The following is a 14,481-nucleotide window of genomic DNA, read 5'->3' as shown; positions in this document are numbered from 1 at the left end:
TCAGGCCGAGCACCACTCATAATCCCAGAGCTTCAGCAGGCAGTGTACTTTTCATACTTTACTTCCAAGAAAATATGGGAAAATGGACATTGGAGGTAGTCTGAGGGGGTGCAGCAGTTATCATTGTGCAAATAGAATTGTTTACTATGATCTTCAAGGCTTGCTTAATGTGGAGGTGGGGTAGGTAACTAGCCACATGTAGGATATCATTTCTAGAGTTTAAAGCCCCATTACCAAAAATAAGTTACCTATCTCCTTGCTAATATGCTGATATTTCTTTATTAGGATACAAAAACAAAATTCTGTAATCAGAGACAAAGTTTAAAAGATAAATATCCTCTGTAAGAGGTAATACATTTCACATTAAGGTAGAAGTGACTAATATTTTCTGGGAACAGATTTTGATAGGGTAGAGAGAACATGACACTGGGAAGAGAGTCAAGGAGTAGGGGAAAGGGACGCTGAGAATCTTATATATACACTTTCCTTCTTTTACAAAGCTGACATCTTGTAAGTGACATTCAAAATGCACCTTTCCAATACCTCTTCCAAAATGCTTATTTTTTCCCAAAACATTACTTATCAGGGGGCAGCTAGGTGGCACAGTGGATAGAGCACCGGCCCTGGATTCAGGAGGACCTGAGTTCAAATGTGACCTCAGACACTTGACACTTAGTAGCTGTGTAACCCTGGGCAAGTCACTTAACCCTCATTGCCCCACCAAAAAAAAAAAAAAGAAAGAAAAAAGAAAAATGAAAAAGTTACTCATCAGCAGTAAGCTAGCCAGTCATGTCACCTAAAATTTTATTTTCCCCCAGACCAAGACCAAGTTTTCCTCATCCTTACTTTTCACTATTAATAAAATCTTTTTGTGTGTGTGTAGTTTTTCAGAATGTCAACAATGGGAGAATTTGACTCAGACTTTTACCAGTCAAATTATACTATTGATAATCAAGAACAAGGTTATGATGCTGCTGATGCTTATGGAAATCCATATGGAATAAGAGAGTAAGTATACTACCTATGTATCAATGGAAGTCCCTTTCACTAAAGAGTTCATGTTTTGATATTATAAAGGCATTTAACTTTGATCAAACATAAGGACCAATTTTAGTCTCTAGAAATGGCAGAAACTTTAGCATTCATCTAATGTTGGGGTTCTTAACCTGAGTTCTGCTAACTTTTTAAAAACTGATAATTACATATGATATAATTGATTTCCTTTTAATCTTCTATATCTTATTGTATGCATTTAAAATATTATTCTGAGAAGGGGTTCATAAGGAGCCCTGGTTTAGTCCAATTTTCTCATTTTAAAAATAATGAAACAGAAGCCCAGAGTGACTTGCCCAGGTCCCATAACAGAAGTAGCAGAGTCAGGATGCAAACTCAAGTGCTGGGAGTGCAGTTTTCTATGATGCCATACACCTTCTAGGTCTCATTTCTCTGAGGGAGTATCTCCATAAAAGAAGAGACATTATTTCTCCACTTTACATAATTATAGGACCCCAAAGTGAATATACTCTTTGGTCTCAGGGATGCTTTAAGCTCTTAAAAACTACTGAGGACTACAAAGAGCTTCTGTTTATATGGGTCATATCTATTAATATTTACTTTATTAGAAATTAATACTGATAAATTAAAAATATTTAATTTGACATACTACACCTAGTAGGTATTAACATATAAACAGCATATTTTTATGAAAAATATATTTCCAAACAAAAAAATGGGAATAGTGACGTTGTTTTATATCATTTCAAATTTTCTTTTATGTATGTATGATTTAATAGAAGACAGCTAGATTCTCATTCCACTTTTGTGGATGCATTATTTTGGTTGAAGTAGGAAGTATGAAGTATGAAGAAAGTCTGACCTCACAAAGATATGTAGTTGGAAAAGGAAGGAACGTTTTAATAGACAAATACCATCTTAGTATTATCATGAAAATAGTATTGATCCCATGAATGCTCTGAAAGTGGGGCACTCCTAGAGTCCAAAGACAACACTTTCAGAACTAATGTGTCAGGAGAACAAAGAGAAATTGTTTTCAATAACAGTTCTCCAGGGACTCTACTGAAACGTCCCATGTAGCCTCTAGGTGTACACTATTTTTTTTGGGGGGGTGAGGCAATTGGGGTTAAGTGACTTGCCCAGGGTCACACAGCTATTAAGTTTCAAGTGTCTGAGGCCAGATTTGAACTCAGGTACTCCTGACTCCAGGGCCGGTGCTCTATCCACTGCACCACCTAGCTGCCCCTAGGTGTACACTATTTAAATGTATACAGCTGACTTCCCTTCATACTGTTTCATTTGAGAACTGAGCATTGGGGCATTAAGTATCTTGAAAGAAGGAGGTTTTACTTTGTTGTATTTGTCCTATTCCTCCAGGAAAGCATTTATCCAAAACTGCCTCATGAATATAGGATGCATAGGATACTATGATTCCAAATTGGTTTTAATTAAATGAAAAATTAGGTACATTATATCAAACTGACAATTATATAGTACTCTATATTTTGCAGAGAATTTTGCAAACATTTCTCATTTAAGTCCCGCAGCACCTCTGCTTTTTGGTCAACTTAATTGCAAAAAAGAAAAAAAAAAGACAAATATGAGGTTAATTAGAGGTAGCTTGCCAATATCTGTTCCACTGGACAAAGAAGTACAAAGAACCTGAAACGAGCCTCATATTTAAATCTCCATAATCTTTCATGCTTTATGAATTCTATAAAAAGAGGAATGGAAAAAGTGGTGAAATATGTAGAAAGCATGGATTAAAACTAATAAATAAGAAGCATGATATTTATATATCATAGAATGCTATAATCAAGAAGAGCGTTTGGGACATGAAAATCACCAAATAACATCTCAAAAATGAAATAGTACATATTTTTATTTATAAAAAAATCAGTTGCTTACTGGTGTGGGAGTCATTTCAGAATCAGTTGTTTTTGTAGAGTCAAATCAAAAACTTATCTGAACGCAGAACAATATCACTTGCAAAAATACAAATGAAAAGTTATAAGATGCTACTCAGGCAACTATAGCTTAACCTATTTAAACAAATTATTGAGGCCAATAAATGGGAAGTGCATAAAAATCCCAAATGAACAGAGACTGACATAATTTCTGAAGGAATTTTAACTGTTATAAATTAGTCAGGAGACAAAAAGAAACTTGAAACAACCTCAGCTAGCCAATGCTAAGGGGTTTTTTTTGCCACTATCTGAAGAGAAATATGTCATTCAAAGTTAACATTGTTTTAAAATGAATACTCTTTTGTAAAACCTAATGAAGGAGGGTGGTAGAGGTTTGTAAGTGGCATCAACTAATTGAAAAAGCAAAAAGGGAGGGAAAACAAGTTTACATAAATCTTGATCAGAAACTCACATAAATGAAATAATTTTGAGAGCATTTAAATATGAAACTGGACAGAGAACAAGGAGTAGACATGAAAAGGAAAAGACTCACAAGGATTTCTATAAGAAACTCTTTTAAAAAAAGCTAATATCATTGATACAAGGGAGTGGACATGATGCTAAAAAGAAAACGTCTTTCAAGTGCTTAGACAGGAAGTCTGGGATGGAAATGTCACAATTTGAAGCCATTGGGGGTAGATTCTTAAGATATTGAAAGGAAGGAGGACATCTAATATATATAGAAAAACCCCAGGCATTTTCATCTCTATAAAATCCTTAAAATGCATACAAATGAAAGATATCCTTGATGAAAGGATAAAAAGGAAACAGGTAAACTTTCATAAATGATAGTCTACATTAGACAAAATCTTTACAGTCACATGATTGAAAGAAAGGTGCAGAAATTATGTGATCCACCTGTGTTTATTTACTTTTTTTCTGTAAAAATTCTTTAGACATGTTGGTGGAATTTAAATATATTATTTAATGTTCAAATTATTCTTAATGTAGCAGATTCTATAGTTAAGTCAAATTTCCCTTTTCTTTCTATAAACAGTTTCGTCTTTCTTTTTCTTTTTCTTTTTGTTTTCTTGTGATGGGCAAACAATCCTTTTAAATTTCAACCAAAATATCTTGAAAAATGATACTTTTCTTCTTAGTCACTCATAAATTTATTTCTCTCAATGAAGCTTTGGAGTATGATGTAAGTCTCTGTGAGTGAACTGAATTTTACTTTTCTCCGTAGAGGTGTCTGCTGAAGTGTGGCATTTTTTAGTCTATCTCTTGACAGACACTTCTGGGAAATTTTCTTAAGTGGTTAACTAAAAATTATTCCCAGAGCTTTCTTTGAATTTTTCAGGTAATCTTATGACTCAGATCATCTATATGATTCCTTTCTTCTGGTTCTATAATCTTGTAACATTTTTAAGCCTTTTGCTAATTGTTGTCTTTTGATTATGTTTTGTGGTATGTTCTGCTTCTTCTGAAAACTTATCTTCCAGTGAGATAATTTCATTTCCATTGATTTAATTCCTTTCTCTTTCTTCAGATATTATGATACTTTCTCTATACTTATGTCTTTTAAAATTTTTTGAACCAATTTCTTTTTTTTTCTGGTGAGAGATCTCATTACAGATGCCAGATACATATTTACTGACGCCAAACGCTCATTAATTTTCTTTAAAAGGTTTATAATCCAATTTTATGTGTCTTGTTTGAACTTTGTTTTTTGGACCATTAATCCATAATATTTATTTGTTGTTTTTGAGGGTTTTTTCCCATCTCCAACTGCATTCTTACTTCTTGGTCTTTTCCTTATCAGAATCTATTTTGATATTTTTTTTGGTTGTTCCCTAACCCTTACCTCTATCCATATTTATTTGTTTTACTTGGGATCAGGTTATTTTTTTTCTTTTATGACCTCTGATTCTGCTAACTTGCCAGAATTCTGGGTATATACTTAAATAGGAGATACTTTGTAGAAGACCATAGTAATCACTATTCTTTATAGCACCAAGAAATACTCTGACTGACCTAAAAAAATTTTTTCATATATGTTTCATAATATATTGAGGAAATTTACCTTACAGATCTAGTTTTATTGTTATAGTAAAATAAATGAATGGGTTACCCAATCACTTTTTCTTTTCAATTTTAGGAGCTTACTGACAGTCATGTAGTAGGCCCCAGAGTAAGGTCTTGATTAGTTCCAGACATTAGAAGACTTTTCCACTCTCCTTGTATCTTTTACATACCAGAGGTGTTTGCCAATAGAATCTCCAGACATGAGAGGAACTGAAACTCTCCAAAGGCTGGCGTAGGCAACTCTATTCCCTCTCATTATTTCCTTGGATTTTTCATTTGCCTTTCTTTGAAGTCTTTGTTCTGATCATTCTAAAAGAATTTCCATTTTTAATAAACAACAAAAGTTTGAATGAAAGAAATAGACTTACCAGAGAATTTCCTGATACTGATTCACAATCCTAGTTATGATAAGTGAATTCAGGAAACTAAAATATAAATAGAAGTTATTGAGGTAACAAGATGGCCAAAAAGCTATTTGTTCTACTTTTATAAATTATGGGAAAACAATATCTTTTGGATTTGCTGTGTGGTTTTAGCAAATAACTTCTTTCTAACTTAGTTTCTTCCTGTAAAGTGAGAATATTTTCCACTTACTTGCTGGTAGAATGTTGAATAGTTAATTCTTTTGTTTGAAATATGCTTTGTACTACTTAGGGCATATATAATACACACAACCTTTATTCCATTTATGTAGAGGTAGCATCATGTGATGAATAGTTAAGAAGATATGAGTTCATATACTTCCCCTGGCACATACTAGCTATGTGATGATGGGCAAGTCACCTGGCTCTGGGAGCCCTTGGCAACTCCCTAAAATTCTAAATTATAGGGAAGGTACAGACTGGCATCTGTGGAAGAAATTTCCACACTGGGAGTTCCCCACATCAAGGAAATCACAGATATGCATTCTACTTGTTAGAAAAAAATGAAAATGTAAGAAAGTACAAATTTAAGTTCAACTTCTGTGTGTAGAATCAATTTGCAGAGAGATACTTAAGAAACTAGAGGAATCAAAGACTAAGACATTTTTGATCATAAGTGAAATGAGTTGTCCAGAAATTAGTGAGCAATACTAAGTGCTTAAGTCTGATGACACTTTTTTTTGCCAGCTCCTTGAGATTAGAGACCATGAATTATGTTTTCTTTTTCTTCGTAAAGCTTCCTCACCCAGCCTCTAGAACAGTGAAATTCATTTAGTATGTGTTCAGTAAAGGGAGGAAAAATATTCATTAAGTATTTACTTTGTTACCAGCACTGTGCTAAATGTTTCCAGTCAAACAATTATCAAATATATGTGAAGTGCCAATTAAAAGTAGGGTACCATATGCAGTGCTTTGGGGGCTGCAAAGAAGTATAATATGCCATTCATTTATTATTTGAATTAATAAATTAATTTCTCATTTTTCAATAACAGAATTTTGCTCTATCAGGCATTAATGAATAAAGAAGTAAGGGAAATTTTCATCTTGAGCCTCATTTATTTAAAAAGCACTTACTGAGTCTCTACCAGGTACAAGGCACTTTACTGGACACTGAAAAGAATAATATTGTAAGGGTTCAGCACTTGTGTGGGTAACTGAGGGGAGATTTGGCATCTCAATTCAGGTGTTTGAGAATATGTGTCAGCGAATGTATCTTTTAGCTAAACTGTAGATTTTAAGTAGATATGACCATTTGTAAAATGATTTACAAACACTCTTTCCTAACCCTGCCCCTCTCCTAAAAAAAATAGACTGCCTCTCTCCAGACAAAAGAAGTTTACCAAAATACCCAAACTTCCGTCTCGGCCTTCTTCCCTTCTCTTCCCCACCTCTATCTCTGCTGATATGTTCCTCCTCTCCCAATATTTTCATAAGATTGTTGGTTATTAATTTCCACAGTTAATCTACACATGAATAAAGTCACAAATAGGGTGAGAATAGAACAGATCTAATTTGGGCAAAGCAAATCTTTATGTTTACAAATGGAAACTTCTTCAGAAAAATACTATGACATCTTTCTAGCCTTGCTATTCCAAGGTGACTCTTCAGGTCATTGCCATCTCAAGGACTGGTTATGGCTGAAAAGACTGCTTTGTAGATTATGTGCAGTGGCTCTTTCTGAAATGAGTGGCATAATTTTGAAACTGCATTTTGATTTTTGCAAGACAGTGTAGTTTAGTGGATAGAAAAGTGCTCTTGGAGCCGGGAAGACCTAGGTTCCGCTCCTGCCCCTGATTCAAATTGTCTGTGTGACCCTGAGCAAGTCACTGAGCCTCTCAGTGCCATAGGCCCTACCTTCTTAAACTGTGGATTGTTACCCCACATATGATTGAGTAACTGAACGTGGGGGTCATGAAAAATTTGGCAACAGTTAAAGGTTATGTATACCTATTTTATATACCTACATACCGAGGGTCATGTAAAAATTTCTTGGGGGAAAAGAAGTCATGAGTGAAAAAAGTTTAAGAAACCCTTCTCTAGGCAATGCTCTAAGTCTATAAGTGACAGAGAAGGTGATAACCTGCATGACTGGAGGGAGGTTTTTTTCACAGCCTTATGAAAATCTGTACTCAAAATGAGCTAGCCCATTTCAAATTGGAGGTAAACTTTAAACATTGTATTTGTATAGTTAGGTACCTATGAAAACCAAATTACATCCAGGAAAATTAGGAGAATTTGGAGAAGAAAAACAAAGCAGATTTCTTTCTTTGCTTTATCATTGTACTAATCTCACAGATGGTTTAATGGCATTATTTTTCATTCCAGACAGCATTCAACAGAGCTGCCCCACTCTGCAGCTTTTGTTCCTCCAGAGATGATTGCATCTTCAGGTTACACCAGACAATTTTTTCAGCCAAATTATAATTCGGATTATTACTCACAGCCGGCTTATGCAGACAGTTTTGATGAAGAGCCACCTTTGCTAGAAGATAAGTTAAGCAAATGTTATTAATATACTTTGCATTTTAGAGAACAATGGAAATAATCAGCATTTAATGACTACCATCAGTATGCTGTGTCCTGAGCTTTATGTATGATTCTTCTATGGAGATGGGCCTACAAATTTTGTTGAAAGCGGCAGCAGACTAAATGAATGTCTTCATGGGGAATGTGAGCAGCACCTATTTAGATAATATTTCCAAGTGATAGTTATTCATTAGAATTTTTTAAAAAAAAGCTACTATTAAATATCTCTTTTCTTTCTACAGCTAGAATCTCTCCTGTATCAAACAATTGAATACATTAGTCAGTCAGTTGTGGTTATGACCTCTCTTTTCTCCCCAAATTTAGCACTGATTAAGCAACAACTATGTCCTGAAAGGCATAATTTTAAAGTTGAAAAAATTATCCTAGATAATAAAGTATTTCAGAACAATATATTTTGCCCATCAATTGGGAAATGGCTAAACAAATTGTGGGAGGAAATTATGATGAAACACTATTGTGAGATAAGCAATTATGAGCAGGATGCTATCAGAGAAACTTGGAAAGACTTACATGAGCTGATGCAAAGTGAAATGTACCATATACAAAGTAACAGCAATATTTTAAGATGATTAGCTGTGAATGACTTTGCTGTTTTCAGCAATACAGTGATCCAAGATAACTCTGAAGGACTTATAAAAAATGTAGTCCATCTCCAGAGAAAGAACTGATAGTAACTGAATACAGATTGAAGTATAATTTTTTTTAGTTCCTTTTCATAAAGTCTTTTTTGTCTGTTTTCTTTCACAACCTGACTAATGTGGAAATATTTTGCATGACTCTATATGTATAACTTATATTGAATTGCTTGTGATCTTAAGGGGGGGTGGGGAGGGAGGGAGGGAGGAAGATAATTTGGAACACAAAGTTTTAAAATATCGACATTAAAATAGTTTTTATATGTAATTTGGGAAAATAATATTCTAAATAAAATAAATTAAGACACACACACAAACCCTAATATATTTTGCCAACTAGGATTACATAGACTCTGAAAATCCTAAGTAGAAAGGACTTTTGAAGTTACTGGTCCAATCACCTAATTGAATCATGAATCTTCATGTGCAACTTTGTGTGAGTGTGAATGTGTGCTTTCATGTTCTGTTGTAGGAAAGAGGTTTTCTGTTATTTTGCGGTCATAGAGATACCTTTACCCTGCCCTCCTTTTCAGAACTCTAATGGCAACTTTTCGCTCAGCGACATGGCTGGTAGGGGAGAATAATAAGATTTTTGGTCTCAAGGGAAGTTCATTTTTAGGAAATTTTGGAACAAAATCAGGTGACCTCCTAAGTTCTCAGGGTTCCCTTGGGCTTTTCACCAGTAGGGATGGCAGAACCTGGGCATATTGTCAACACCAAAGAAATACGAAAAATGCCAAGTATTTAGATAAAGGAGGGATGCTACTAGTCTAACTACAATTCAGTTCACAGAATTAGACTGTTCCCATGTCAGTGCTTTCTGATATCAAGAGGAATAGGAAAAAACTCCAACAATTTGCGGAAAAAAAAAAAGGATACAGAAAACATTTTGCTTCATTGTGGTCGTAACCTATCTTTCCTCCCCAGATTTATGCAATCTGGTTTTTAATGAAGAAATTTCATAGGTGAATGCATCTTTGCTTGACCCTTAAGAAACAAGAAGGATATCTGTACCTTTAAGACCCCTTCAAGGCCTACTTTCGAGTTATAGAGTGGGAGATGAGGTGGATGAGTAATAGTGAGTAGGATTGTGGCTGTGGGTTCTTGGCAGATGGCTTAGTGTAGGACGGCAGGAGAGGGAGACAGAGTCTAAGGCATGATTTCAAATAGCAACATGTTTATATATCTACCTCCCCATATCTCTCCCCCATACTTGTCACTTATCTCCTTCCTCCCTTAGCTGTAAGATTTCCTTACTCAAAATTATGTTTAACCAGTTACAACCCTTCTGAAACTAATATCTTGAAAACGTTGCTGACTCAGAGTTGGTAAGGATCTCTGAGGTCACCTAGTCTAATCCATATCTGAAAAGGTATCTATTCTTCAACATTTCCATCAAATGCTCATCTGTGCTTTATTTGAAAACCTCAAGTAATGAGGAAATAGCTACCTCGAAGGGTGGCCTCCTCCACTTTTGGTTGTTAATTGTTAGGAAATATTTCCTATATTTAGCCTACCATATTTAGCACAGTTCTTGGCACATAATAGGCTTGTTGACCCACTAAATACATTTGTTCCCATTACTTCTAGTTTAGCGGGTAGGGGTAAATCTAACCCTTCTTTTCCATAACACTCTTTCAAGTATTTGAGATCTATCATATGTCCCCTAAGTCTTATCTTCTTGGATATAGATCTCTAGTTCTCTCAAACCATCCTCATGCGATATGAACTTCAGACTCTTCAGTATTCTAATGAACTTTTCCTAGCTACACTCTCCAATTTATTAGTGTCCTTCCTACAGTGTGGTTTCTGGAACTGAGCACAGTACTCCAGATATAGTCTGACCAGGACTGAGTACAGTGAGACTGCAGCCTTCCTAGTCTTGTCTGCTATGCCATTTCTACTCTTTCAAAACTCACATGGTTTGTGATCCCTTGGATTTTTCCTTCCTGTGATGCAGATCATAATCCATCCTTGCCAGCTTCTTTAGAACTGTTGTTCATGTCTTCCCAAAAGTTTGTGCAAAGCTCCTTCAAAGACTCCCAAATGGTCCCAAGAACAAAGGACCTTACTTTTCATACCAATACTCTATTTGTGTTGTTACATAGCTGTGAAACACATAATACAATAATCAAGCAAATGACTTAGGTGATGATATATCTCCTTGTTTTATGCCTTTCTTTATGTTTATGATCAGAGGACTGTTGAACTGGGTTATCTCTATTGTTATGTTTAAGGAATCTTGGTAGTGCTCTCAATTTACTATTTTTTATTTATTTAGAATTTTTATTTTCCTAAATTACATGTAAAAACAAACTTTAACATCATTTTTTTTTTTTTGGTGAGGCAATTGGGGTTAAATGACTTGCCCAGAGTCACACAGCTAATAAATGTTAAGTGTCTGAGGCCAGATTTGAACTCAGGTACTCCTGACTCCAGGGCCAGTGCTCTATCCTAACATCAATTTTTTAAAAACGTTGCAATCATTGGGGCGGCTAGGTGGCGCAGGGGATAAAGCACTGGCCCTGGATTCAGGAGTACCTGAGTTCAAATCCAGCCTCAGACACTTGACACTTACTATCTGTGTGACCCTTGGCAAGTCACTTAACCCCCATTGCTCTGCAAAAAACAAAAACAAAAAAAATGTTGCATTCAGGGGGCAGCTAGGTGGTGCAGTGGATAAAGCACTGGTCCTAGATTCAGGGGGACCTGAGTTCAAATCCAGATTCAGACACTTGACACTTACTAGCTGTGTGACCCTGGGCAAGTCACTTAACCCTCCCTGAACCACCAAAAAGAAAAAGAAAAAAAGAAACATGTAGCTTGTGAATAAACTGAAAATAAAATTTAAAAAACAAACAAAAAACATTGCATTCCAAATTCTCTTCCTCTATCCTTCTGCATTAAGAACTCAAGAAATTCAATATAAGTTATACATGTGTAGTCATGCAAAACATTTCCACATTAATCAGATTGTGAAAGAAAACAGACAAAAGCAAAACTTCAGATAAAGGAACTAACAAAAAATTATGCTTCAATCTATATTCAGATACCATCAGTTCTTTCTCTGTAGATGGATTGCATTTTTCATAAGTCCTTCAGTGTTGCCTTAGATCATTGTATTGATGAAAACAACTATGTCATTCACAGAAGATCATCTTATAATATTGCTGTTATTTGTATAAAGTACATTTCACTTTGCATCAGCTCATGTAAGTCTTTCCAGGTTTTTCTGATAGCATCCTGCTCATCATTTACTTTAAAGAGAGATTTTCTTACAATAAATCCATGAGGTTGATAATTGCAACACCAGTAATAGATAACATTTATATAGTACCTTATACCTGACAAAGAATTTTTTTCACAATAGGCCAGCAAAGTAAGTACCATATGTTTTACCATCATCATCAATCCACCTCTTCATCAATCAGTTCTTATCAATCAATCCTCATCTTCATTCAATCATCAATCAATAAATTAATCATCATCATCTTACATTGCTCTGTCTCTGCTTCAAAACTTTTTTCTTTCTTTTTAAAAAAATTTTTTGTGGGGCAATGAGGGTTCAGTGACTTTCCTAGGGTCACATAGCTAGTAAGTGTTGTGTATGAGTCTGGATTTGAACTCAGGTCCTCCTGAATGCAGGGCCAGTGCTTTGTCCACTGTGTCACCTAACTGCTCCCTTCAAAATTGTTTTCACAGTTATTATTGCTGTGTTACTCTCCATCCTATTCCCTCCCCATGAAATTTACTCTATTTTCTATCATCTTTCACCCTTTTAACCTGTATATTAAGGAAACAATCAATATAGGAGAAAATAAAGTTTTTAATTGGGGCAGAGAAGCTATAGCTCCTGGAATCACAAAGCAAGAAGCTAGGAATACCCAAAGATGAGAACAGAGGACAGGGTTTTTATGGGGTAACAGAACAGAAGGGAACCAAAAGATTGCTCCAGAGTCATATACAACTACTTAATGTAAATGAACCTTTAACAAAAGAAACAATAGAACTGCTCTTAAGTTAAGTATAGAAGCTACTAACAATAAATAGAAACTACTTAATGTAGGTGGAACCTTTTACATAATAACAAAGTCCAGATGGGAAACCATTGGGATGGGATAGTTTGATCCATAAGTCGATCAAGAGTCTGGAATTGACAAAGATTGTTTGGCCCCAGTTAATTCATTTGCCTGGGAAGGGGGAATGGGTGGGGATCAGTCAGTTATCAGTAAATTTGTAGTTATCAACCCTATCCCTCCACAAAAGTGTTTTTCTTCTGACTGTCCCCTCCCCCAATCTTCCCTCCCTTCTTTCACCCCTCCCCCCTTATCCCCTTCCCGTCCTACTTTCCTGCAAGGTTAGATAGATTACTCTACCCAATTGAGTGTCTATGTTATTCCCTCTTTGAGGCAATTCTGATGAGAGTAAGGCTCACTCACTCCCTGTTCCCCCCCCCCCATCTTTTCCTCTACTCCACAAGCTTTTTCTTGCTTCTCTTATGTAAAATACTTTATCCCATTTCACCTCTACCTTTTCCTTTCTCCCAGTGCATTCCTTTCTCACCCCTTAATTTTAATTTTTAAAAGATATTATTCCTTCATATTCAACTCACACCTGTGCCCTCTGTCTATATGCTAAAGTTCTTAAAAGTTACAAGTATCATCTTCATGTAGGAAGGTAAACAGTTTAGCCTTTTAATATTCCTCATGATTTCTTTTTCCTTTTGATCTTTTTATGCTTCTCTTAGGTCTTGTATTTGAAAGTCAAATTTTCTTTTCAGCTCAGGTCTTTTCATTAAGAATACTAGAAAGTCCTCTATTTTACTGAATTCCCATTTTCCCCTGAAAGATTATATTCAGTTTTCCTGGGTAGGTGATTCTTGGTTGTAATCCCAGTTCCTTTTCCCTCTGGAATATCATATTCCAAGCCCTCTGATCCTTTAATGTAGAAGCTACTAGATCTTGTGTTATCCTGACTGTGGCTCTACCATACTTGAATTGTTTCTTTCTGGCTGCTTGTAATATTTTCTCCTTGACCTGGGAGTTCTGGAATTTGGCTATAATATTCCTGGAGGTTTTCATTTTGGGATCTCTTTCAGGAGGTGATACTTGGATTCTTTCAATTTCTATTTTACCTTCCAGAATATTAAGGCAATTTTCCCTGAGAGTTTATTGGAAGATAATGTCTAAGCTCTTATTTTGATCATGACTTTCAGGTAGTCCAATTATTTTCAGATTATCTCTCCTGAATCTATTTTCCAGGTCAGCTGTTTTTCCAAGGAGATATTGCATATTACCCTCTATTTTTTTCATTCTTTTGGTTTTGCTTTATTATGTCTTGATTTCTCATAAAGTTATTAGCTTCTATTTGCTCAATTATAATTATTAAGCAATTATTTTCTTCAGAAAGCTTTTGTATCTCCTTTTCCAGTTGGTTTTTCAAGGTGTTGACTTTTTTTTCATGAATTTCCTGCATCACTCTCATTTCTCTTTCCATTTTTTACTCTACCTCTTTTATGCTATCTTCAAAGTCCTTTTTGGGCTCTTCCATGGCCTGAGACCAATTCATATATTTCTTGGAAACTTTGGATGTAGGAGTTGTGACTTTGTTATCTTCTTCTGATGGTGTATTTTGATCTTCCACATTTTTTTCTAGCTGCTCATTTTGCCAACCTGTTTCTTGACTTTTAAGTCCTTAAAGTGGGGCACTGCTTCCAAGACACACTGTCCAAAGCTTCAAGGGGTCCCAGGTGGTACAGTTTTAAGGAGAGGCACGTTCTACACTCCCCTGGCCTGTGCTCTGGTCTGTAAGTAACCACAGGCCTGCTTGCTTTTTTTTTTTTTTTTTAAAGTGAGGCAATTGGGGTTAAGT

The 14,481-nt window shown here is 35.4% G+C and overlaps 1 protein-coding gene across 1 annotated transcript in view; it reads left to right on the top strand.

Annotated features, from left to right (window-relative positions):
- YIPF7 (Yip1 domain family member 7) overlaps positions 1-14,481 on the top strand; it is a 36,431-nt gene that overhangs the window by 838 nt on the left and 21,112 nt on the right. The window contains exons 2-3 of the mRNA XM_043971649.1: positions 884-1,008; positions 7,754-7,917. Of these exons, the coding sequence (XP_043827584.1) occupies positions 893-1,008; positions 7,754-7,917 (280 nt within the window). The 5' untranslated portion in view covers positions 884-892. The remainder of the gene's footprint in view (positions 1-883; positions 1,009-7,753; positions 7,918-14,481) is intronic.

This window comes from Dromiciops gliroides, chromosome 6, assembly GCF_019393635.1.
Source record: "Dromiciops gliroides isolate mDroGli1 chromosome 6, mDroGli1.pri, whole genome shotgun sequence".
In the NCBI taxonomy this organism is placed as follows: Eukaryota; Metazoa; Chordata; class Mammalia; order Microbiotheria; family Microbiotheriidae; genus Dromiciops; species Dromiciops gliroides.
Note: the sequence above shows the minus strand (reverse complement) of the source record. Positions and strands in the feature narration are given on the sequence as shown.